Source organism: Phocoena sinus, chromosome 4, assembly GCF_008692025.1.
Source record: "Phocoena sinus isolate mPhoSin1 chromosome 4, mPhoSin1.pri, whole genome shotgun sequence".
Taxonomy (NCBI): domain Eukaryota; kingdom Metazoa; phylum Chordata; class Mammalia; order Artiodactyla; family Phocoenidae; genus Phocoena; species Phocoena sinus.
This window is the reverse complement of record NC_045766.1, coordinates 78,244,901-78,269,620: the sequence shown is the minus strand read 5'-3', so window position 1 is coordinate 78,269,620 and position 24,720 is coordinate 78,244,901. Positions and strand designations below refer to the sequence as shown.

At 41.0% G+C, this 24,720-nt stretch overlaps 1 protein-coding gene and 1 long non-coding RNA gene across 2 annotated transcripts in view; one reads left to right on the top strand and one right to left on the bottom strand.

The window, feature by feature from the left end:
* LOC116753221 overlaps positions 1–9,215 on the bottom strand; it is a 40,038-nt gene extending 30,823 nt beyond the window's left edge. The window contains exon 1 of the long non-coding RNA XR_004349717.1: positions 9,144–9,215. This is a non-coding gene — a long non-coding RNA (uncharacterized LOC116753221). The remainder of the gene's footprint in view (positions 1–9,143) is intronic.
* An 84-nt stretch (positions 9,216–9,299) lies between these two features.
* Positions 9,300–15,838, top strand: NDUFB4 (NADH:ubiquinone oxidoreductase subunit B4). The gene is made up of 3 exons (XM_032631687.1): positions 9,300–9,513; positions 14,112–14,258; positions 15,705–15,838. Exons 1-3 carry the CDS (start codon positions 9,334–9,336, stop codon positions 15,765–15,767), a joined length of 390 nt encoding a protein of 129 aa, XP_032487578.1. The 5' UTR covers positions 9,300–9,333; the 3' UTR covers positions 15,768–15,838.
* Positions 15,839–24,720: the final 8,882 nt, after the last annotated feature.

Below are 24,720 nucleotides of genomic sequence, written 5' to 3'. Positions count from 1 at the left end.
CAACCATAACGTTGCCTGTAATAACAAGTAGAATAAAAAAAGTAGTAAACATACTTAAGGAAGAGAAAAATCACTTCTACTTGGATGTTTTATGGAAAGGTTTCCAGAAAATTGGACATTTGAAGTGGACTTTGATGGACATATTTCAGTCGGCCACAGACAGCAGGGAGGGCACAGAGTGGCATCGATGGAGGGAATAATATCATCAAGCAAAGGAAAAAGTGAAAAAGGGGCAACGTTTTCTGTTCCAAATTTTTTAAAAATGCAAGCGGCTCTATAAACCAAGGCCCCTAGGAGTTGTGGCTCAGTCTATGGCTGTGCTTTGTTTTGCTGAGCATAGACTCAGAGGCAGGTAGAGGATGAGGTAGCTTGGCTAGAGGGGCTCCCAGAGCAGACTTTGCAGGGGGAAAAAGAAGAGGGATGAGACACCTCCAAGCTGTTGTAGAAATAAGAACTAGGGGGGAAAGCAGAGATGTTAAAAGGGCATTGTTAGGGCATTTTGCTTTGTGATGTACCCCCTCCTCTGTAACTACACAAAATCTTCAGTAAAAGTCTACATTACTGGACAATGGTTTTTTACTTGAATTTTTAATTTGGGGTTGGGGGCACAAGGGGGAGAGGTGATGAGTATGGCGTATGGGGTGGAAGTGAGGAGGGGATGAAAGCAGAGGCAGCAAGAAGGGTGTAGGCATGTTTGGTTAATATATTCTCTTTGAAGTGAAGAAAGACAACTGGTCATTGATTCATTCATCACTGCTATGATGTACCAGGCACTGTGCTAGTGTTGGAATGGAGGCTGAGACAAGCCTGATGTAGTCCTGGTCTTCAAAGAGCCTACATTCTTATGTGGGGGGTGAGGAGAGACAGGGATTAACTAAATAATACAAAATGCGAAGTTAGGATTGTAGTTAGTGCTGTAAAGGAGAGGTCTATAGTGCTATGAAAGCTCATAGGAGAATCTGACCTTGTTGGTTACTTACAGGAATATAGAATTGAGTGAGTTCTGAAGGATGAATAGGAGTGTAGAGTATAATGTTTAAGGCAGAGTGAAAAGTAGGTGCAAAGGCCCTGTGGAAGGAAAGAACTGAAGAGAGGCCAGTGTGGCTGGAGCGCAGACAGTGATGGGGGAGCATGGAGCCAAGTGTAGCTGAAGAGGTAGGGAGCAGACCTCACTGGATCTTGAAGTTATGCAAGACTTTAATTAGGAGAGACAGGACAACAGATATTTTAAAAGGTCACTCTGGCTGCTGTGTGGGGAAAAAAAAAAGGAAGTGTGGCAAGTGTGCACATATGTAAGAAAACCAACTAGGAGGCTATTGCCTTTCCCAAGCAAAAGATGATGGTAGGGCAGAACTTTATCCCAAGAAGAAAGCATGACATAGCCTCAGCTAAGAGTATTTACCCTCTTTTATGTTAAATTGACAACTTGCAAGAAAATGTCACCTTACACTTTGTAGGAAACTTATTGTTCCTTTCAAGTACAAATATGTCCTTATGTAAGTGACTTTAGTAGTAAGAACAGATATATGACTAGGATGAAAAGACTGTCTCTGAAGAAGCAGAATGCAAAATGTAATATTCATAAGCTTTTGTTTAGGTCTACATGACAGATGTGTTTCTAAGTGTACTGTATATTTTAAGCAGAAATCTTTCTTTTTTCCTGGTTGGTTTGTATACGCCTCAATAGGTGGATGGAGTGAGCGAACCATTATGTGTGAACTGCTTTGTCTTTATGGTAAAAACAATTCACAGATGCATGCACATCAAAATGTTTTCATACCACCTTCAATTCACCCTGTGTATTCTAATTTCGCTCAAGGAGAAATGAACAAACCACAATGGCATTGGAAGATTATAACACAACTCTATGTTAGAAATAGACCAAGTAGACAAAGATGAATAAAGATATGAGAGCTCCAAAGCACACAATTAACAAGCTTGATCTAACCTTGCACTCAATGAATACAGAATATACATTCTTTTAAAGCTCACATGGAACTATTATAAAAATGACTATGTATACACAGGAAATATAGCCAATATTTTATAATAACCTTTATAAATGGAATATAACCTTTAAAATAAATGGAATATAACCTTTAAAAATTGTGAATCACTATACTCTACACCTGTAACTTATACAATATTGTACAGCAACTATACTGCAATTAAAAAATGACTATGTGTGGGACTTCCCTGGTGGTGCAGTGGTTAGGAATCCGCCTGCCAATGCAGGGGACACAGGTTTGATCCCTAGTCCAGGAAGATCCCACATGCCGTGGAGCAACTAAGCCTGTGTGCCACAACTACTGAGCCTGTGCTCTAGAGCCCGCAAGCCACAACTACTGAAGCCCGCACGCCTAGAGCCTGTGCGCTGCAACGAGAGATGCCACTGCAATGAGAAGCCCACGCACTGCTTCAAAGAGTAGCCCCCACTCGCTGCAACTAGAGAAAGCTCGTGTGCAGCAATGAAGACCCAACCCAGCCAGAAATAAAAAAATAATAAAAATAATAAATTTTTAAAAATCACTTAAAAAAATGACTGTGTGATTACAAGGGTGTGTTCACTTTGTAATAACTCATTGAACAGCATATGTACGATTAATGCATTTTTCTATATGTAGGTTACATTTTAAAAAAATGGTGTGTTAAAAACAAAACTGAGCAAAAAACTCATCACATATGAAGTCCCAAAGGGCTAATATTATACGAAGTTCTCTGACAATAATGCTGTTAAACTAGAAATTAACATGAAAAAGATAGACAAAACAAAACATCTTTTGCATTTCTAAATAACTAATGGGTTGAGGAAAAAAACATAATGGAAATTATGAAATACTCAGAGCTACATGACAATGAAAATACTAATAAAAGCTTGTGGAGATGTAGCTAAAATGAAAATGTACAGAATTACATGCATAAAAATTATAAAACACATATAAACAAAAATAAATGAGATAAGCATTCTGCTTAAGAAGCTGGAAGAAGAACATTGGAGTACTCTCAAGAAAAATAGAAGAAAAAAGTATAAGAGGAAAAATTACTGATTAGAGATAATTTTAAAAATTAAAAATAGGTTCTTGAAAAGATAAGGTAGACAGAACTCTAGCAGCATTGAGGAAGAAAAATAAGGAGCAATAAATAAACAGTAATAGAAGCAAAAAGAGGATCATAATTATAAAAGACAATGAAGACTGAAAAGATCATAAGATGAGAAACTCTATGGCAATAAGTTTAAAGAAAGATATTTGAGAAAATGTAAATTACAATAAATGATTCCAGAAGAAAACCTGAACAAACCAACAATCATTACAGAAATTGAATTGATAGCCAAAAGTCTCTCTTGAAAAAATACAGAAGACTCAGACAGTTTTATTAGATAATTTACTAAGCTTTCAAGAATTATAGTTCCTGTCTTGTACAAACCGTTTTGGAGAGTTAAAAGAAAAAAAAAGAAGGAAATCTATCCTACTCATTTCGTTTAAATATATTACCAAAAGTACATAAGAACAAAATAAGAGCCAATTCATTTGTAAACATAAATAGTAAAATTCTATAAAAAATGCTCATAAATTTAATTCATCAATATATTGAAAAGCACATGACCGTGAAGTAGAGTTACTTCCAGAATGCAAAATGACAACACATCAGAAAAACCTATCGAGGTTCTCTGTCTCTTTAAACAAATTAACAGAAAAAACATAGAGATCAAGAAATGTGGGCTTCCCTGGTGGCGCGGTGGTTGAGAGTCCGCCTGCCGATGCAGGGGACATGGGTTTGTGCCCCGGTCCGGGGGGATCCCACATGCCGCGGAGCGGCTGGGCCCGTGAGCCATGGCCGCTGAGCCTGCGTGTCCGGAGCCTGTGCTCCGCAGCGGGAGAGGCCACAGCAGTGAGAGGCCCGCGTATCGCAAAAAAAAAAAAAAAAAAAAAGAAATGTGGAAATAGCATTTGATCAATTAAACAATCATTCATTATTTTAAAAAACTTTTGGCAAGAAATGAAAGGGGACTTTATTAACCTGATAGAGTGCTTCTACCAACCCCACGGCAAACATATTTAATGGTGAACTAACAGAAGATTTCCTATTAGAACTGGGAACAAGATAGGATTTTACTATTATATTGTCCTGGAGGTCCTAGCTAATGCAATAAGAGAGAAAAAAAGAAGTATAAAACTTGGAACAGAAAAGGCAAGACTGCTATTTTCACAAGATATGACTGACTACACAGAACAATTGAAAAGAATATATAGAAAAGCTAATAGGACTGGTAAAAAGTTCAATAAGGGTACTGGTTCCAAGATGAGCATACCAACATCACATCAATAATATTACCATATACCAGCAATAACCATTTAGAAAATATAATAGGAAAAATAAACAATTAACAATAGCAATGAAATCTATAATGTAGCAGGAGTTAATCTAAAAGAAGAGGGCAGAATTCTTTATAGAGAAAGTTACAAAACATGATTGAAGGAAATAAAAGACCTAACTAATGAATGGGAAGATACAATATTATAAGGATGTTTGTTCTCAGGTCAAGCTATAACTTTAGTGCAATTCCAATAAAAATCCCAATGGATTATTTTTTTCCATGGAACTTGATAGCTTAATACTAAAATTCTTCTGAAAGAGAAAAGGAAAAAAAAGTTGCTAAGACAATTGTGAACTATAATAAAATGGAGAGATTTGCCCCATGAAATATCAAGACTTATTAAAAAGCTATGGTAGAAACAAGTAGAAAGTGATGTATGTTTGTAAGAGGCTGTGTAGTCTCAGAGTGTCTTCTGGATACAATCTGCTTCTGAAGATAGTAGTTCTATGTGAGTCTTTTCCAAATACCATAAGCTTCTTTGACCTAGGTGTATCTGTTAGGGATACAGAAAAACAGTTGTGTAATCTTGACTACATGACTAATTTGGACAGTGCCCAAGTCAAAGAGCCACAGATGAGTTGGATACAATGAAAGCCAACCTCCCATGTAGTGTTTTGGGGCAATCTAAATTGAATAGTGTCAAACTGACTCAATAATATCCTTTTTTAAAGGAAGAGTTAACACTAGGTAATAAACAAAGGGAAAGTGGGATCCGTGAGCTTAGGTGAGACTCTGAAAACTCTGGAGTATTTTTCTTATTCTCCCTTGGAACTGCTGTTCGTTTCAGTTTTGGAAGACAAGTTCCCAGGGTAGCTATGCGAAACAAGAGATGACTTTCCTTGCTACCCCCATGTTCCTGGATCTCCTTACAAATAAATTAATTCACGAGGCACTCTGAGTCTCTTCCTTGCAGCCTTAACAAGACTGACAAACAGGAAGATCCAGGTTTGATGGGATTTGAAGTTTATATAATTTGGGGGAGAAGGAGGGGAGAAAAAAATCTTTGAGAAAAAAAGATTTAATGATGACTAGAAGAACATTCTACAAATTAGCTTCTAGTTCTGTTTATTTCAAACCTTGTTCTCTTCCTCTACCCTCATTATTTCCAGGGCCAGGCTTCACAGGACAAGTTTATATCACAATACAAACTCTGATCCTGAACCTTCATGGCACACTAGGTGATGGCAGTATCCCTGGAAGCCATCCTGTACCTGGATGGCTAGCAATAACTTAACTCCACCTGGCATAGATGTGAATCAAATAAATATATCTTACTAAACCCCAACTTTTGTTGGTAAGATCCCCAAATATCTAAGGCCGCCGCAATACCACCCAACAGGAGAAAAATGTGATAGAAGGGGGAAGTCAGAAAGGAGAGACACAGCAGTCTTAGGCAGTTGTGATTCAAATAGCTTACATTTTCTAATTTTACAAAAACAGAATGACCATGCGAACACATTTTTAGGGTCCTTACCAGGGTAGTGGAGAGGGCTCCTGTAAAGAGGGGACCTTTCATTAGCTTGAGAGTATATCCTTTGCTAACATTCAATGTTAGGACAAGATTTTAAAAAATAATAGTAATAGAGAATACTCACTAAATGTCAAATGCTGTTTATCACTGATTAATTAAATCTCTGGGCATTGGGTTTATTTTCAACCCACAGTGAAGAGTTTATTCCCAAATATACATATGATCCTACTCAATTAAGAGAAGGAATGTTCTTCATATTGTTGCAAGCTGGAACTTATCTGCTTCTTACAGTTTCTGTATTCACCTGTCTGTCTTCTGTTCCCTGAAACCCTGCCCCATTTATATAGCTTAACCACCCCTGCATATATGCACTTCTCTCCTTCTACACTTCACCACTTCATCCCCCCTCTTCCGACCAAGTACAGATACATGTATTTAGTCCCTGTAATCCAATAAATTCTCATAAATTCTATTAGGAAATTTCTTAGAGAAGTAAAAATCTTCAAAACATGAAATATACATTGATGATATGACCACCTGTGAAACTGCTGCTCACTGAAATTATTCCATCCGCTAACCCTAGTGCCTACATTCACCCCATCAAAGTCTTGGTCATCCATTTGGAAATATCCAGTTCTCGAATGCAATAGAAATCTATTGCAAATCTTGCAAAAGATGTGGAATTTCATGAAATTGATGAAAGTGATGTTGGTGAACTGCTAGATCCACATGCAAAGTTACTAATACAGGAGGATCTTACAGCTGGACCAGGTAACAAATGAAAAAGAGAAAAATGAATAAGAATGATGATAACATCAGTGCTTCAGAAGGAAATAATCTGGTTTCAAAGGACAAAGCCCTCCAGCACTTTTGCAAATATAACCCTGCTGCAAAAAATCAAATGCAGTGAAGCATAATGAGCTACATAAAAATAATGTCCCCACAGATTAACACCTGATTTATCAGAATTAGCACACAGTTGTAATTGTGACCTAAAATGTATTAAATACAAGATAAATTCATTTTCATAATTTATTGGTTGCACCGTTTCAAGCTAAAGTCCCAATCAAGTCTTTTTCTTTCACTGTAGAATCTAGGTCTCCATCTTAAATAGATTCATTCTAAGATGGCTTTTTCTGGGAAAAGGAAGACCTCTTATATTCATCTCTATGTTCCTCAAACATGCAATATTGTAAGAATCCCTTCAAGAACTTGTAAAAAATCCTGACTCCTGGGTTTCCCTGAAGACCAGTTCTGAATCTACAAGAGCAGAACAAAACCTAGGACTTCATATTTTTAACAGTTATCTGAAGGGATCCTTATGATAATTAAGCAAATGTGCAGGAACTTCCCTGGTGGCGCAGTGGTTAAGAGTCCACATGCCAACGCAGGGGACACGGGTTCAAGCCGTGGTCAGGGAAGATCCCATGTGCTGTGGAGCAACTAAGTCCACGAGCCACAACTACTGAGCCTGTGCTCTAGAGCCCATGAGCCACAACTACTGAGCCCACGTGCCACAACTACTGAGGCCCACGTGCCTAGAGCCCACGCTCTGCAACAAGTGAAGCCACCACAGTGAGAAGCCAACGCACCGCAACAAAGAGTAGACCCCACTCACCGCGAAACCAGACAAAAACCTTCGTGCACAGCAACAAAGACTCAACGCGGCCAAAAATAAATAAATAAATAAATGACCTCATTAAAAAAAAAAAGCAAATGTGGAGATAATCCCCTTAACTCATCCAAAACGAAATGATGAAGTTTCTTCTCTCTGTCTCTCTCTCTCCCTCTCTTAAACTTAAAAAGTCTTTTTTTTTTAAACTTTGTCGGTTGGCTTGTACTCAATGTACTCCTTTCTTTTTTCTTTTCTTTTCTTTTTTAACATGCCCTTCTTCCTTGATCAGTGTCTAATCTATTAACAAAAGGTTTTTGAAACTATCAAAGTAGTCTTTAGAATTTTCAACTTGCTCCTGCTTTTCATTTTATTTTCTTAATATGTTTAAACACCTCAGAAGAAAACTGAACTTTTCCCACTCCTTTAAAATGGAGTCTGAGTGATTTGTCTCAAGTTTCTTTTTTCTATATTCCCTCAGCCTCAGCCTGCATTCTCCTGAGCCCACTTTGCTACTATATTTATTTGATCATTAAACTGCTTTGCAAATATTATCATATTCTGTCTGTTCTTTCTGTACTGCCTGATTGTCAGCTTCTCAGAGACAAACATCTTATCCTTCATTTCTTCTGTTGTTTCCCCCACTGAGCCTGGAAGATTGACTGACTAGTGTGCAGTGTGCTTCATGCGGCAAGTGCTTAATAAATATTTTAAAACAGTATTAAAATGTTGAGTAAATTTGACAGTAGTTAGTGCTGCTCCTCATCACTTCAAGCGCCAAACTTTCTAGGTCCCTTCTCTGCCTAGTAACCATTTCCCAACATACCTACATGTCCCCAGACGCTTCACCCAAGCTGATCCAGCATTCCCTGTCTGAGTTATGGAAATACTGTTTACATGTTTTCCCCTAAGGAGCGTCTGACTGGTACCCAAAGACCCTGCCATACAATTTGAAGTTGCCCTTTTTCTGTGATGATAGTGGGGAAAGGAGAAGGACAGTAGGGGTGGAGAAGGTTTCCTTTTAGGTTACACTCCTTGTTTCCCAAAATTATCTTTCACAGCAAGACACAGTGCCCTTATGCTTATTTTCATATCTCTAAGGATGTTTTTTATTCTTAGCACCTGAAGAGTGCTAGGGATTTTACATAAGAGGTTTTAGTATTTTAACTAAGATATTGTTTCTTTGCGAGGTTTATACAATTTTTTTCTGACCTATAGTCAGGCAGGGAACACTTCTAACATCATTCTCCTATTAAACATTATTTCATGCCAATGAAAAATACTCTTCTGCTTGTTGTATGGATCTAATATGGTAACGCATAGAAAAGCTAATTTTCTTTTTCTTGGAAGAGAAATTGTGCCTTGCAAAGTATATTGGCATCTATTAATTATTTATTTTAATCCTCACAACAGTTTTGCTACGTGGATAGAATAGGGGTCATTATCTCCGGGATAAGGAAGAGGAAACTCCGAGAAGTTAAGTGACATGTCGCAAGTCGCAGAGATGAACCCACACTGAATCAGAATTCCACAGTCAGTCCCATTTTCAGTCTCTGCCAGCTCAACTTCACATAATAAGCTCTGTATTTCAGTAGGGATAAGGCTGCTAGGAAGGAGCAACAAGCGTTAGATTTGGAGCGGGGTAGGGGAAGGAGGGGGGTGGGGGAAGGCGAGGAAAGTACCTTGAGCCTGCGCAGGTCGCCACTAGGGGGCCAGGACCGTGAGGAAGGTTGAGGAAAGAGGCTGAACTTCTTACTAAACTCCATCTTCAACCTCTGGCTAACGCGCAGGCGCACTGCCTCAGGACGAAGGTCAGACTGAAGAGGGCGGGCCTCGGACCGCGCAGGCGCAGTTGTGCGCCGGGTCGCCAAGATGTCGTTCCCCAAGCACAAGACGTCGCGCCTGGCGACCCTGCCCACTACCCTCAACCCAGCTGAATACGACATATCTCCGGAAACTCGGAAGGCACAAGCCGAGCGTTTGGCCATAAGATCCCGGCTTAAACGGGAGTACCTGCTTCAGTACAACGACCCCAGCCGTCATGGGGTTATCGTGAGTGAGGGGCCAGCGGGTGGGAATCGAGGGGCCAGAGTCGGGACGGTCCCGTCGGGCTGGGCAGCTCAGACCTGACAAGGGGAATCACGCCGCGGAGCGGTCACCGTTCCCGAAGAGTATTTTAGACACGGATCCTTTTCCAGGCCCAGAGAGCAGGCCAGTTCATTAGCCCTTTGACCTTGGGTAGAGAGCTCGGTGGTCAAGAGGACGGGTTCTGGATTCACACCATGCTGGGTTTGAGTCTTGGCTTGATCACTTCCCGCCTGAGTGATTTTGAAAAAGTTGTTCAACTCTGTTGCTTAGCCTCGGTTTTTCCTGTCTGAAAAATGGGGATAATATAGTACTTGCTATCTTATGAGGCTGTTAGGAGGATTAAATGAGATAAGGCACGTGACCGGCCAGCACAGTGCCTGGCTTGTGATGAGTGTTCAGGAAGTATGGGGGGTGTGTGTGTATTTTTTTTAAAGATGTTTTCCACTTTTCAGTTCACATTTATAGCAATACTGCTCTCTTCTGAAGGGAATATAGTGATTTTTCGGTTTATATCTTTTAAAGACCCAAACACCCTACAGCTTGCTGAAGCTTTGGGCTTTGGAGTCAAACGCCAAGGCGCTATGTACTAGCAAACTATATGACTTTGTGCAATATCCCTAAGCCTTCTGAACCTTAGTTTTCTAATTTTCATATATGGAAATGGTAGTACATTCTTTATGGAATCGTTGTGAGGTTAAATGAGATAGTCTGTGTAACATTCCCGGCACATAATACATGCACAGTAAACTGATAGCTATTATTATTTAAGAAGTGTGCTTTTAGATTAAAAAAGAAAAAAGACTTTCTCAACAGTTGCATTGGTGTTCTGTAGGAATGTTAGGAAGTTGTGAGAATTGAAAGAAACTTACAGTGTGCCAGGCACTATAGAAACTCTTTCTGAATGATATTCAAATATCACAGCTATTCAAAGAGTTAAGCTCTATTACTATCCCCATTTTACAGTTGAGAAAGACTACATGGGAAGGACAGGTATGTCATCGAGAGATATACGTTAGCAAGTGATAGAGCAGAATTTGAACCGTAGTCTGTATAACCCAAAGCATCTCTTAACCATTTGGCTATATTGTCTTCAGCCAGAACCTCATTTACTTAGGAGAAGGTGAGGACAGAGACATTGATTGTATACATACTCACACGATTGGGTTTGATGTGCTAGATAGTAAGATGTAGTAAAAAAAAAAAAAAAAAAAAGAGAGAGAGACTTTGAGTCAGACAGAGCTGAGGTTTAAACTCCAGGTTTTCTTTTTTCCAGTTCTGTGACCCAGGGCAGTTATAGTTTTGCTGTGTAAAACAGGTTTTACACCAGCCTCACTGGTTGTTCTGTTAAGTAAATGAGGGCCTGACAATTATATATTGAGCAATACATGGAAATTCTTTGCCTAATGTCTAAGAATGATTGAGCTAGTGAATAAATAATTGCTCAGGGTCCTCTTTTAGATACTGCAGTAACAGTGGAGAACAAAACAGGCAAAGACTCCTGTCCTCATAAAGCTTTCTTTCCAGAGGGAAGACAAGTAATAAGTTAAAAAATTAAATCATTTAGTATGTTAAGTAATGGGAAGTGATAAGAAGAAAAATAAAGCAAGGAAGGGGATTAGGAGTGTGTGTATGTAGTAGAGAGGGAAAGCAGCTGCAGTTTTAGAAAGGCACAGGGAAAGGCCTCACTTGGAAGGTGACATTGAAGATCTCAGAGAAGTGAGGGGAGGGAGCTAGCCATTCAGCTCTCTGGGAAAGTAGCATTTTAGTCAGAGGGGACAGCAAATACGAGGGTCCTTCGACAGGAGTGTGCCTGGCTAATCCCCAAAATACTGAAAAGACCATTATGACTAACATGGAGAAAGATGAGGGCAGAGTAGGAAGAGATGAGTTGGGAAAGTTACCTGGGACTAGATCACACCAAGCCTCATAGGCCATTGAAAGAACTTTTCTGAGTCGGGTGTCCCATAATCAGGACTTACATTTTTTTTTTTTTGCGATACGCGGGCCTCTCACTGTTGTGGCCTCTCCCGTTGTGGAGCACAGGCTCCGGACGCACAGGCTCAGCGGCCATGGCTCACGGGCCCAGCCGCTCCGCAGCATGTGGGATCTTCCCAGACCGGGGCACGAACCCGTGTCCCCTGCATCGGCAGGCAGACTCTCAACCACTGTGCCACCAGGGAAGCCCAGGACTTACATTTTAACAACAACTCTGGCTGCTTAGTAGAAAAGAGACTATGGGGGAGTAAAAGCAGGAGCAGGGAGACTAGTTAGGAGCCTTTTGCAGTAATCTAATTTCTTAGTTGATGGTGGCTACAAGGTTGGTGACAGTGGAGTTGGTAAGAAGTGGTCCATTCTGGTTATGTATTGAAAGTAGAGCCAATCAGGTTAGCTGGCAGATTGGATATGTGGTATAAGAGAAAGAGAGGACTCAAGGATAACTCCAAGGTTTTTGACTGAAGTGAAGAATGAAGTTGCCTTTTACCAAGATAGGGAAGAGTGTGAAAGGATCAGGGATGAAGGTGGAATGGCATATTGGCAAATCAGTTTGGGATACATCATGTTTGGCATCACATTTGCCAATTAGACAATATGTCAGCATTGAGCAGGGAGTGGGATATTATGTCTGCAGTTCAGGGTACAGGTCTAGGGCTGGAGGCATAGTTTTGGGGAGTCATCAGCCTATAGGTGGATATTTAAAACCATGTGACTAGAGATTATCAAGGGAGTGAATGTAGATAGGAAAGACCCACAAGGTCTGAGGTCCTATATTAAGAGACTGGGGAGATAAGGAGGAAGAGAGCGAAAGAGACTAAGAGGGAATGGCCAGAGAGTTAGGAGGAAAGCCAAGCTGGTGTGTGCCCTTGAAGCCAAGTGAAGAAATGATTTCAAAAAGTGGTGTTCATAAGCTTCGCTGGTGGCGCAGTGGTTGAGAACCTGCCTGCCAACGCAGGGGACACAGGTTCGAGCCCTGGTCTGGGAAGATCCCACATGCCGCGGAGCAACTAAGCCCGTGCACCACAACTACTGAGCCCATTCGCCGTAACTACTGAGGCCCACGCGCCTAGAGCCCATGCTCTGCAACAAGAGAAACCACCACAATGAGAAGCCCACACACTGCAACCAAGAGCGGCCCCCGCTCGCCGCAACTAGAGAAAGCCCGTGCCGCGCGCAGCAACAAAGACCCAGCGCAGCCAAAAATAAAAAAATAAAATAAATAAATTTAAAAAAAAAAGTGGTGTTCACCATATCACATGCTGCTGATAGTCCTTTGGATGTGGAGTGGTGTCAAGGAAGGAGAACTGTCTCCCACGGCAGGTGTTTTGGAACCTCTTTCAACAACAGTACCTAGTTCAATGAACTATGGTCATGGAGCTGTTGGTATTTTTATGAAATGAAATGTCTGTTTCTGGAAGACAGGTCTGGCAGATATTAGGTGTAGAGAGGTGACTGGTAGAGAATTCTGGCATGAGAGAGTCATTCAAATGCATTAATAGCAGGAAGGGATAGATACAAGAATAGATAGATGTATTTATCCGTTCAGGTATAGAGCTCAAATGTCCCCTTGAACCTGTATCTTGTGTCTTCACCTTCTTTACTGTCTCTGCAAAGAGTTTGACAAACAGTTTGATTTAAAATGTTACTGTGAGAGATCCAGTTTATTTATGTCCTACCAATCATGACTTCTTGGTGTTGGTTAAAACCTTGAATGTTCTCCTCACAGCTTAGTATTAAAGTTTTAAAGCTGATTTCATTTGCTTATTTTTATCTATCAGTTAACTGGAGCAAATAATTTTGTAAAATCATTAGGGTATTTAGCTAATTAAATTTAATTACGTATTTGGGGTAGATTTGCTATTTTTACATAGTTATTCTAGTATAAATATATTAAAATTGACAGTTACTTTTATCTTAACCAAGACAATCTGATTATTTTTCTTTAACAACTTTGTCCTTTCAAAAAACGATTTTAATAATGTGAAATGTAATAATTTTGCTCTTAAAATACCAGCCAAGTCAGCTTAAAAAATGTAAAGTTCAGAGTTAGCCTACTTCTGTCTTCCTCTTCCTGCAGTTTATTTGTAGCCTGGAAAGACCAGTGTGGGCATAGCATTAGAAAAGGTCCTGGAAACAAAGTTCGCAGTATGATAGAACATATGAAATCTGTTTGTCCTCATTGGAAATACTGTGTGGTTCTGTTTGTCATACTTCAAGAAAGACAGTGACGCCAAAAACAATCCAGAAACGAATAGAAAAAAATGATTAAAAAAAAAGTGCCTCTTCTCTGACCGCTTAAAATGATTAGGATTCTTAAATCTTAAATAAATAGGAAGCTGAAGGATGATATGAGTCTTTTAAATTCTGAACAGGATCATCAGAGAATTATTCAACAAATACTGGAAATGAAAGATCTTCTTTGAAGCTATTTAGGAATATTCGGGGTATACCCTTAACTGTAGAAGAGAACAAAGGGCATCTCTTGTGCTTCTCCACAAAAGTCCTGATGAGATTGTTTCTTAGTGTAGAACTTAATTTCCTGTGTCTTTTGTTTTCATTCATTTTAGGAAGATCCTGCCTTGATTCGTTGGACCTATGCAAGATCAGCAAATATCTATCCCAATTTCAGACCCACTCCCAAGACCTCACTTTTAGGAGCTCTGTTTGGAATTGGGCCCCTCCTCTTCTGGTATTATGTTTTCAAAACAGACAGAGTAAGTATTAGGACCTTGTGTTTGGTATCTGTGTGATAGGTTCCCTCTGTGCTGGCTGCAACTCTCTCTCTTGATAATTCCCATCTTGTCTTTCTACTCTTCCTTCAGTTCCTCTTTTATCTTTATTCCTTTCCAACTGAGTTAAAACAGGAAGTTTCAATTATATGTTTAGTTTTATTGCTTTATTGTTTCAACTCATATAGAAATATACTTTCTTATAAACTACGATTGTCTCTGGGTCTTTCAAATTTAATTTAATGGCTACTCTAGAATTTAAAATAATGAATTGGTCACTTTAAATATCTAAGACTTGAACTTAGCTCATGAAAGAGTTTTCCTGATGTGTTTTATTTATTTATTTATTTATTTTTGTTTTCCTGGTGTGTTTTAGATTAAGTAAGGAAATTATATTGTGTATATTAAGCAAGAGAATGTAGAAATAACTTAAAAAGTTAATTTCTTGGGCTTCCCTGGTGACGCAGTGGTTGAGAGTCCGCCTGCCGATGCAGGGGACATGGGTTCGTGCCCCGGTCCGGGAGGATCCCACATGCCACGGAGCGGCTGGGCCCGTGAGCCATGGCCTCTGGGCCTGCGCGTCCGGAGCCTGTGCTCCGCAATGGGAGAGGCCACAACAGTGAGAGGCCCACATACCGCAAAAAAAAAAAAAAAAGTTAATTTCTTTTTTCTCATTGGATGTACAGAAGTTAAACTTTTCTATTCTGATTAATCTTTAGATGTTATCTTTGCAAATTTTTATATTTATTTTGTTTGCTTTTAAAAGAGATGTTTATTGGGTTAAGTATTAGCAGAATACATATATCACTTAGTATGCTCCCTGTCTGCATGAATTCCAGTTATGTTGGTCACATTTTGTGAATTAATGTTAAAATATGTTAATACTCCAACAACAGAAAAGCCAAAGCAGCCTGTGGTGGGGCTCACTGCCATCAGAGGCCTGGGTATGTGACTGCACAGAAAGCCAAGCTAATCTTTGACACTAGACCACTCTGATACTAGGTCCCCAACCCCAGCCCCCAGGCCTCATGTTCCCATCTACACTGGAGCCCACCCATGTAGCTCTGCTTTAAACTGGCCAGTCCACTCTCCTGGAGTGTACATATTTTGATTATCTGATAAATTATTGCTTAACAGAAAGGTGGGCCACACTTACCTAGAAGGTATTTACATTTTGCTTTCAGTGTATGCTATTTAGTGGGGTAATATAATTCTACTTACTAAAATATAGGTGTTTTTCAATAGGAGTGTTTTCTTATTGTCCCTTTATTTCTTCAGATTATTACTTCCTCACTCATACTCTGTAGGCTTTAGACAATAGGGGATTGTAATTAGGCTGGGAGTGTTTCATTTCTGTTTTTCAGAGCTATACCTTGAATTGTGCCAGAATGCATTGTTTTTAATGTACTTTTTTCTTTTCTGTCTATACAGGATAGGAAAGAAAAACTTATCCGGGAAGGAAAATTGGATCGAACATTTAACATCTCATATTAAGTCTGGCAATGATGACTATATGTACTGTTGTTTAAATGAATCTATTAATCATTAAAAAGATTCAACAAGCATTTGCTGGACATTGTAGAATCCCTACTTTGTAAGACTTCACAGTTTAATGAAGAAACAGATTCATGTTCATTCATTCATTCAGTCATTCAGCAAATGAGTGTCTACTATGAGCCAGGCATTGTGCTATTGTGCTGAGAATATAGCAATCAACAAGACAACTTAGGCCCTGTGCTTAATGAGTACACACTCTGACAACTGTTCATTCAACACTTATTATTTAAGTGCTTATTATGTATCTGGTACTACTTAAAACCTAAGCTGTCATCTGGCTCCAGCCCCAGTGGTAAATTCAGCAGAACAGTTACAACCTTGTGGTTCAAAAAAAAAAGATAGCGATTCAGGAAAGTGATGTTGGCAAGCTGATGAAGAAGCAGTTCTGTCTAGGGAGATGGCATTTGATTTAGGCTCTGAAGATCACAGGGGCTGACAGAGCAAAATAGGAGCCCAGAAGGGCAAGGTGTGTTGGCTATGGCTAGATTGGGGGCCGCTGTTGGGTGAGAAGACAGGGAGGGTGGAGGCCATGCTGAAGAACAGGTAAAATGGTACAGAGCATGGGCTTTGCAGGTCAGATCTGGGCTAGAATCTTAGCTTGAGTTTAGCAGTTGGAATACCAGGCCCCCCTCTCATCATCTATGGCCTGGAGATAGTAATGCCTACTACCTCATAAGGTCATAAAGATGAAAATGAAGTAACAGAGTATTGCTCAATAAAAGCTACCCCATGCTTTGTAGTTTAGTCTTGAAATAGTAGGGTGACAATTTCGTCTATGAAGACAAAGTAAAATCGAGTGCTATAGGAAGAACAGCATGCTCTGTGGGGCTGGCTTGCATGAGTATATTGCTTTTAACTTTCAGAGCATATTCACAACTATTGTCTCATTTGATCCTTGTATGAGCCTGGAGTACCCCAAAATGCAGAGCCTGAGAGAAAAGCTTGTATGTAGATAGTTTATGTTAGGAAGTGATCTGAAAGAACAGGTGGGAGACTGCTCAGAGTGAAACAGGTTGAGGGAAAACCCAATGCTCTATACCATTTTACCTGTGTTCTTCAGCATGGCCTCCCCACTCCCTGTCTTCTCACCCAACAGCGGCCCCCAATCTAGCCATAGCCAACACACCTTGCCCTTTTGGGCTCCTATTTTGCTCTGTCAGCTCCTGTGATCTTCAGAGCCCAAACAGTGCTCTTGGCCCGTTGCCTCTGGGGGTAATGGGCTTAATTCTTATAGGGGCCTTCTGAGGAGCTCTGTGGAATGGACACAGAATTTTAACCCCAGACACGGAAAAAGTGAATATTTACGTACTAGCTTTTCTCCCTTTTGGTCCAGAGTTACCTCATGCAGTTAATTCCCTTGTACTCCCAGGTATGGGCATGGCTCAGACTGGCTGACTGGGTTCTTACTGGCATCTCATGGAGGAGGAAGCATAGGGCAGAAAGCGGGTGGTGTGCTGTGCAGCTGAGGTGAAGTATTGTCAGGTCACACCTGCAGGCAAATGAGAGCTGCAGCAGCAACTGGAGTAAAAAGATGGGCCAAGGGGAAGTGAGGCACGCACAAGAGGTATACTATTTCCTCATCGACTCCATGTACTGCTTGGATCTGTGCACACATTGAATCTAATCTGCAGTGTATCATTCAGGGTGGTAGTCAGGTACAGTCTTAACTGGAGGGTTACTGGAACAAGCTACAGTCTACACAGTTGTGACTGGTCTGAGGCCCTAGCTGATAATCTTCATCTACCCCCACCATGCTGTAGATTTCCCTTCTCTTGGCCATAACTTTTGCAGATCTAGGTTGCTTGCCTGAGTCACCAGGACCTTCATTTCCAAAAGCCAGAACCTTAGTGACTCTAACATCATCAGGCCTTTGTTGCAGCAACCGCCTGTTTACAGTTATCACTGGACATGAAAGCTCCAAGATAAGCCAGTGAATCCCCTCGGTGCCAGGCATATCCCTTTCTGCCCCTGTTGTGTAGCAGCAACCCTAGCTCCTTGTAATCAAGGTCACTTAGTGCTGCCAGTGTGAAAACCTTTTTTTTTTTCTTTTTCTTATTGCTGTTTCCCAGGTACAAATGGCCAGGAGATAGTTACAGCTTCAAATTAAAGTGAAATCCTGTTATACTATGATTTATAATAAATGTATATTCAGTCTTTGTTTCTGGCACAAAGCTTCTAAAACCCTTGGGATTTCCTAAGTGATGAAACAGATAAAGGTATCTTTTGTTATATTAATGAGGTGAGTTTTGGGCCACACCTAAGGATGGGGGCTGGCTGCCTGGAGAACCAACTATGTGATTAGAAAGTTGGAACTTTCAGTCCCACCCCTCCTTACCTTTATATCCCTGCTCTGCTACTTACTGGTGAAGTGACCTGGAATGTATTTAAATTCTGTTTCCTTATCTTTAAAATGGATAAACTAGTAAAACTTACATTGTTATTAAACTCATTGTTTAATGAGTTATTACTTATAAAATATTTAGTGGCATACATTCAGGCCTCAGTGAGTGTTTACTATTATTATTTTTTTGGCTGCATCAGGTCTTCATTGCTGCACGTGGGCTTTAGGTGCGGTGAGTGGGGGCTACTCTTCGTTGCGGTGCACGGGCTTCTCATTGCATGGCTTCTGTTGTTGCAGAGATGGGCTCTAGGCGTGCAGGTTTCAGTAGTTGTGGCTCACGGGCTCTAGAGCGCAGCCTCAGTAGTTGTGGCGCACGGGCTTAGTTGCTCCACGGCATGTGGGATTTTCCTGGACCAGGGCTGGAACCCGCATCCCCTGCATTGTCAGGCAGATTCTTAACCACTGTGCCACCAGGGAAGCCCCTATTATTATTTTTAAACCTAATTAATGAAAATGTTTTAATTTGCATTTCATTTATTATTGAAGGATAACTTTTTTCATATATTTTTGTCCATTTATTTTGTTATTTACTTGCTCAAATCCACTGCCCAATTTTTCTGATGTAAAACGTCTTTTTTTCTTAATGATTTTAAGACTTAAGGTAAATTAAAGATATTAATCCTTGGGCTTCCCTGGTGGTGCAGTGGTTAATCTGCCTGCAATGCAGGGGACATGGGTTTAAGCCCTGGTCCGGGAAGATCCCACATGCCGCGGAGCAACTAAGCCCGTGTGCCACAACAACTGAGCCCGCATGCTGCAAGTACTGCAGCCCACGTGCATAGAGCCCACACTCTGCAACAAGAGAAGCCACCGCAATGAGAAGCCCGCGCACCGCAACGAAGAGTAGCCCCCGCTTGCTGCAACTGGAGAAAGCCCACGCAGCAACGGAGACCCAACACAGCCTAAAATAAAATAAATTAAAAAAAAAAAAAAGAGGGCTTCCCTGGTGGCGCAGTGGTTGAGAGTACGCCTGCCGATGCAGGGGACGCGGGTTCGTGCCCCGGTCCGGGAAGATCCCACATGCCGCGGAGCGGCTAGACCCGTGAGCCATGGCCGCTGAGCCTGCGCGTCCGGAGTCTGTGCTCCGCAACGGGAGAGGCCACAACAGTGAGAGGACCGCGTACCGCAAAAAAAAAAAAAAAGATATTAATCCTTGATTATACCAATCTTCTTTCCTCAAGAGTTGTTTTAGTACACCTCAGTAACAGGAAAAACATTTACAATATATCTTTTGTGTCTAAACTTTGAAAGAAGGCAATACCCAGAGAGGCATAGGCAGAATTTTTTAAACACACACTTTTTTAACATAGAGAATTATTGAGCAATGTGTCCTTAAGAGTTTAATCAATTTCAAAAGATTTTTCATCACCATGAACAGTGCCCCAAATCACACTCAGAAGTGATCTGGTGAGAACACCAATTACACCTCATCTGAGCACTCAGTGCTGCCATTTGTCTGACTGATTCTGCTAGGGGCACTGGGCACAGAAGCCCACAGTAATCTGCTTCTGTTGGCCCAAGAACTCAAGTTTGTTACAAGTACAGCCGCTGGAAAGAGTTCCTCAAGGCCACTGTATCTTCCCATCACTTGCTCCTAAGTCCAGGGCTGAACCCAGGGATTGGCTGAGCCCAGGTTATGTGCCTGAGTTCTGGCTGCAAGGGAGACTGAAAAAGCAAACATGTAGTATGTTCAGCTTTAAAGCAGGTAAGGAATTCCCAAACATAAAGTGGTTCAAATGTTGAGCATCCAAAAAATGATAGTTATATACTGAGGGAGGTAACCAGGAACCAGATCATAAAGCCTTTATCACAGGTAAGGAATTTAGACTTCAACCTGATGACAGTGGGAGCTTTGAAGGTGTTAAGCAGGAGTAACCTTATTGAATTTGCACTCCTGGAATATCCTTCTGGATCCTGGAGGAACATGTTGGGGTAGGAGAGGCTGGAGGATGACTAGTGACCAGGCTGTTGTAAGACTTCAGGCCAGAAATTATTTTCAATTTTTGAGACAGCTCTCAGTGCAGGACAAAGCAGCCCCTGCCGATCCCAGGATGACTCATTTAGATGTGAACTTGTCGAAAACTTTATCAAAGTCTAAATATATTATCTCTATTATTTCCCCTTTAGGCACATGCATGAGGAGGCAGTCTTCTTAATAATTCCTTTTCCTTGTATGACATCCCTTCCTCTCTCTGGAACAATATTCCTTCTCTAACAGGCTGGTTTGTTTAAGTACTATGTCTTTTTATCCTTTATTATGGATCCTGCCTGGAGAGAAAGATTATTCATGCTCTGATCAAAATCCCCTGGGTCCAGTCCCTGATTTATTTTTCTTTCTCACTCCTGGCACAGTCTTCTCATAACTTTGGGGAAGATACAGGGTATTGATTATCTCTACAGTCTTCAGGATCGTTAATGGGGTATTTGAAGAGATTAGAGATCTGAACAAGAAACTGTCTTGATCAAATATGTGTGATTTAAAAATACAAACAGCACTTTAAAATTAGTAAAAACATAATCCTATGAAAACATTCAAAGATTCTGAATTTTCAAAGCTTCCAGTGCCACTTTCTACCTTTGTGTGAACAAACAGAATTTTATCATGTTTCTATTATAGGACCTATTTGTACCTATAACTATGACTGTAATACATCCGATAGTTCCCTCTCTGGCTGCCTTGTTTACTGCCATTTCTCTAGCTGAGCTAGAGATGACTCCTTCTGCTGATAACCACTGTGGCCTGAACAGTGTCATCTACCTGGAGACTCTTTATCATCCCAAGAAGGTGCAGTGAGCATCAATCTTACGGCCAAGTTTCAGGATTTATAGGATTAAAGTCAAGCTGAAAGTCTGACATCTGATCTCTCAATGTCCCTGGAGATGGGTGGCTGGTGAAACATCTGAGAATTCTGGAGCAAACCTGCACTAAAGTTCAAATTCATTTCCCCCATAATCACAAGGAGTATCATCTTATCAGATTAAAGTCAGTTCTTGTCACCAATTGCATTTAAATCATTCATCTCATTTAATAATTAGGCTCTGGAAAAATCTTGGGGGTGGGGGAGAGAGGCAAGTTGGCTGAGGCTGCTCCAGAAATCATTACAGGAGGGATTCAAGGACTGCAGTCTGATATAAAATTGTTGTGGGTAGGAGGAAAATGTGAGAGGGGACTTTTCTTGAAACTACATTTGCACAGTTAAGCACTTTTTTCTACTTACATTATATGTTTCACATCAATTAAAAACAAAGTTTTCTAAAGAGGGTTTTATTCTTTATGTGAGATAGAGATGGCATCAAAGAGTATTATTATTATTTTATATGGAGTGGCTTGGGTGAGGGTAGATGGAGGTGGAGGGTTTCAATAACCCCGGTGCCATATACTAGAAGCTGGATGGGCAGCTTCTCCTCCAAAATCATGCTCTGCAGGAGTGGCACAGAAGCCATTTTTTCCCATCAGGGGGTTTGGGAGGAGAGACAAGTGCAGGCCACAAGGAAAATGAGCTGCTGTTGGTCTGCAGGTACTGGGGATGGTTCGTTTCCTGGAGCCACTCGGACAAAGGAGCCTGTGTCCTACTGAATTCTAGTAGGACACTGGCCATCAGGTGTCTTCTGTGTGTGTGGAGGAGGGGTTTTTGAGAAAGAGCCGCTTTATTGGGAAGACAGCACTGCACGTGACCAACATACAAAGAGAGCCAGATGGGAATCCTACACATCATGCTCAAAAGATACTCAGGATGCTGTGCTAATGAAGACCAACCGGAACGTGGACTCCTAGGCAACTTCCCCAACCTCACACCTCCAAGGGGTCGGGACACTTCCAACCTTTTCCTGGAAGCCAACTGTGGTCCACTAGAGATAGAGCCCCTAAGGAGTGCCTTCTTGTTTTTCATAAAGAACATTTTCTTTAGACTTTTTGAAGTCTTCATTCGTTACTTTCATTCTACGTTCTCTCAAGGCCATGAGGCCAGCTTCTGTACAGATTGCCTTGATGTCGGCACCAGAGAGGTCATCTTTCGCCGTGATCAAGTCGTCCAGGGTTACATCATCGGCTAGTGTCATCCTGCTGGTTTTCTGTGTTGATCAAATACTTAACTGAGCCCCGGTCATTTACTAAGCACTAAGGATACTAATCTGAAGATATAGCTTCTTCTTGGAGGAACTCACAATGGAGAAAAACAATTACAGCAGTCAACGCTTATTATCGTACTCCAGGCACTAAGCTAAAGTAAGGGCTTTACACACCTCTCAACGTATCTTAAAAATCATCATTAAAATCATCTTATATCTCATCATCATAAAAGTTTGAGAGGTTAAATAATTTGCTCGAGTCCTCTAGCTAATAAGGGCTGAGATAGAAGTTAAATCTGGGCAGGCTGACTCCAGAGGGCATATCTTTGAAAGCGATAAAGACTGATGTTGTGTGGAGCCCAATACTGAGAAAGGACACCTAATCCAGCTTGGAGGGATTAAGAGATGTTGCCTTCAAGAACAGGGACCCCCATGTGCACATTTCTAGCACATTCACAGGTATATATTTAGAGCTGGAAGGATCTTTAAAGATCTGCTAGTCTCACAGCCTAACTCTATAGGAAAGGTTTGGATAGGAGAAACAACTTGTCCCTGATAAAGAACTCTCATTCATTTCTGGTGGGAATGTAAAATGGTACAGTCACTTCGGCAGTTTGTCAGTATCAGTTTCCTGCAAAACTAAACATACTTTTACCACATGATACAGCAATCATACTCCTTGGTAGTTACCAAAAGGAGTTGAAAACTTATGCCTACACAGAAACCTGCATATGGATGTTTATAGCAGCTTAATTCATAATGGCCACAACCTGGAAGCAACCAAGGGAGGGATGAATAGACAGAGGACAGAGGATTTTTAGGACAGTGAAACTACTCTGTAGGACACTGTTAGGACACTGTTAGTGTTATTATATTTGTTACATGTTATTATATTTGTCCAAACCCACAGAATGTACAATGCCAAGAGTGAACTCTAATGTAAACTATGGGTTTTTGGTGACACTCGTGTGTCAATGTAGGTTCCTCTGTTGTAAAAAATATACCACTCTGGTGGGGGATATTGATAATGGGGGAGGCCATGCATGACTGAAGGCAGAGGGTATTTGGGAAATCTCTGTACCTTGCCCTCAATTTTGCCATGAACCTAAAACTGCTCTAAAAAAATAAGGTCTATTTAAAAATAAAGAAAGAAAAGAAAGGGACTTCTCTGGTGATGCAGTGGTTAAGAATCCACCTCCCAATGCAGGGAACTAGATCCCACAGGCATGGTACAGCTAAGAATTCACGTGCCACAACTAAGGATCCCGTGAGCCACATCTGAGGAGCCTGCCGGCTGCAACTAAGGAGCCTGCCTGCCGCAACTAAGACCTGGCACAACCAAAATAAATAAATAAAATTTTAAAAAGCTAAAATTAAAAGAAAAAAAGAAAGAAACCCTGCTAATTTGAGGATCAGTATTCTAGGTTTTGATTAAGTCCTACTGCCCTGATTGTCCGTGTCACCTGTTTGTGATTAGAAATGAGACTGTCAGGACAATTGAGACAACTGCCAGCCAACCTCCTTACCCTGTATAAAAAGAAGACTTGAAAAGCCATTTTGTCACCAGCAAAGACCACTGGGATCCTGGGAAAAATAAGATGGAATCTAGGTGATAATTTAAGGTCTAAACCTCTTCTCTTATGCTTAGTCTAGTTTCACTTGCCCATAGGGGCCTGTGTGCAGAGGCCTTGCACCTAACACATCGGATTAGAGTTCCTGGGGCAAAACAGCTGTGCCTGACACCTCAATTCAAGATGGCCACGTGCTGTGTGAAGAGATGCTGTGGCCTGAAGTGCCATGAACAGCACAACTGCGCATGACCCTCAAGAACTCCGCTGCCCCTCCCTCTGCAGATGAGAACCCTATAAAGCAGCCCCTCTGGTTGCCTGTCCCAGAGAGAGCATGTGCTCTAGGGCTCGAGCTCACATCTCCATTCTTTGATCAAAGAATAAAGCTTTCCTTTGCTTCTGAACTGAACTTGGTCTTGTTCTATTAGCTCCAACGACACTGGCAGAAGGACCTTTGTTGGGGACCAACACGGGAAGGTCGGTAACAATTTTAATAAGGATGTATTTGGAGAGAAGCTAGGCAGACATTTGGAGCATTTTCTGTGTAAAGCAAGTATTAGTAGATTTATCTCTTCTTGGGGCTGTGAGAGTGAAAATATTTGATTCAAAACCAACATTTCCCATGTTATTCTTGCCGAATTTCCAAGGATTTCCATGGATACAAGAATGTATCCATGGCAGGCAGTAGTTGTTGCCCACCAATACTCACTCACCTTTTTCTTCTAATAGAACACTGATTTGTTCAGGAGGGTGGTGGAAGTCCCTTTATCTCAGGGAGGGTGGGCATGACCCCACACCTAGGGAATGAACTTGGGATTGGTCTAAGGGTGGACATGTGATCCAGTTCTGCACA

Excerpts from the sequence above, each read along its gene's own strand:
- NDUFB4 (XM_032631687.1), top strand. The coding sequence starts at position 9,334 with ATGTCGTTCCCCAAGCACAAGACGTCGCGCCTGGCGACCCTGCCCACT. Across the intron at positions 9,514-14,111 it reads CCAGCCGTCATGGGGTTATC|GAAGATCCTGCCTTGATTCG; the intron begins GTGAGTGAGGGG and ends CATTCATTTTAG. Across the intron at positions 14,259-15,704 it reads ATGTTTTCAAAACAGACAGA|GATAGGAAAGAAAAACTTAT; the intron begins GTAAGTATTAGG and ends CTGTCTATACAG.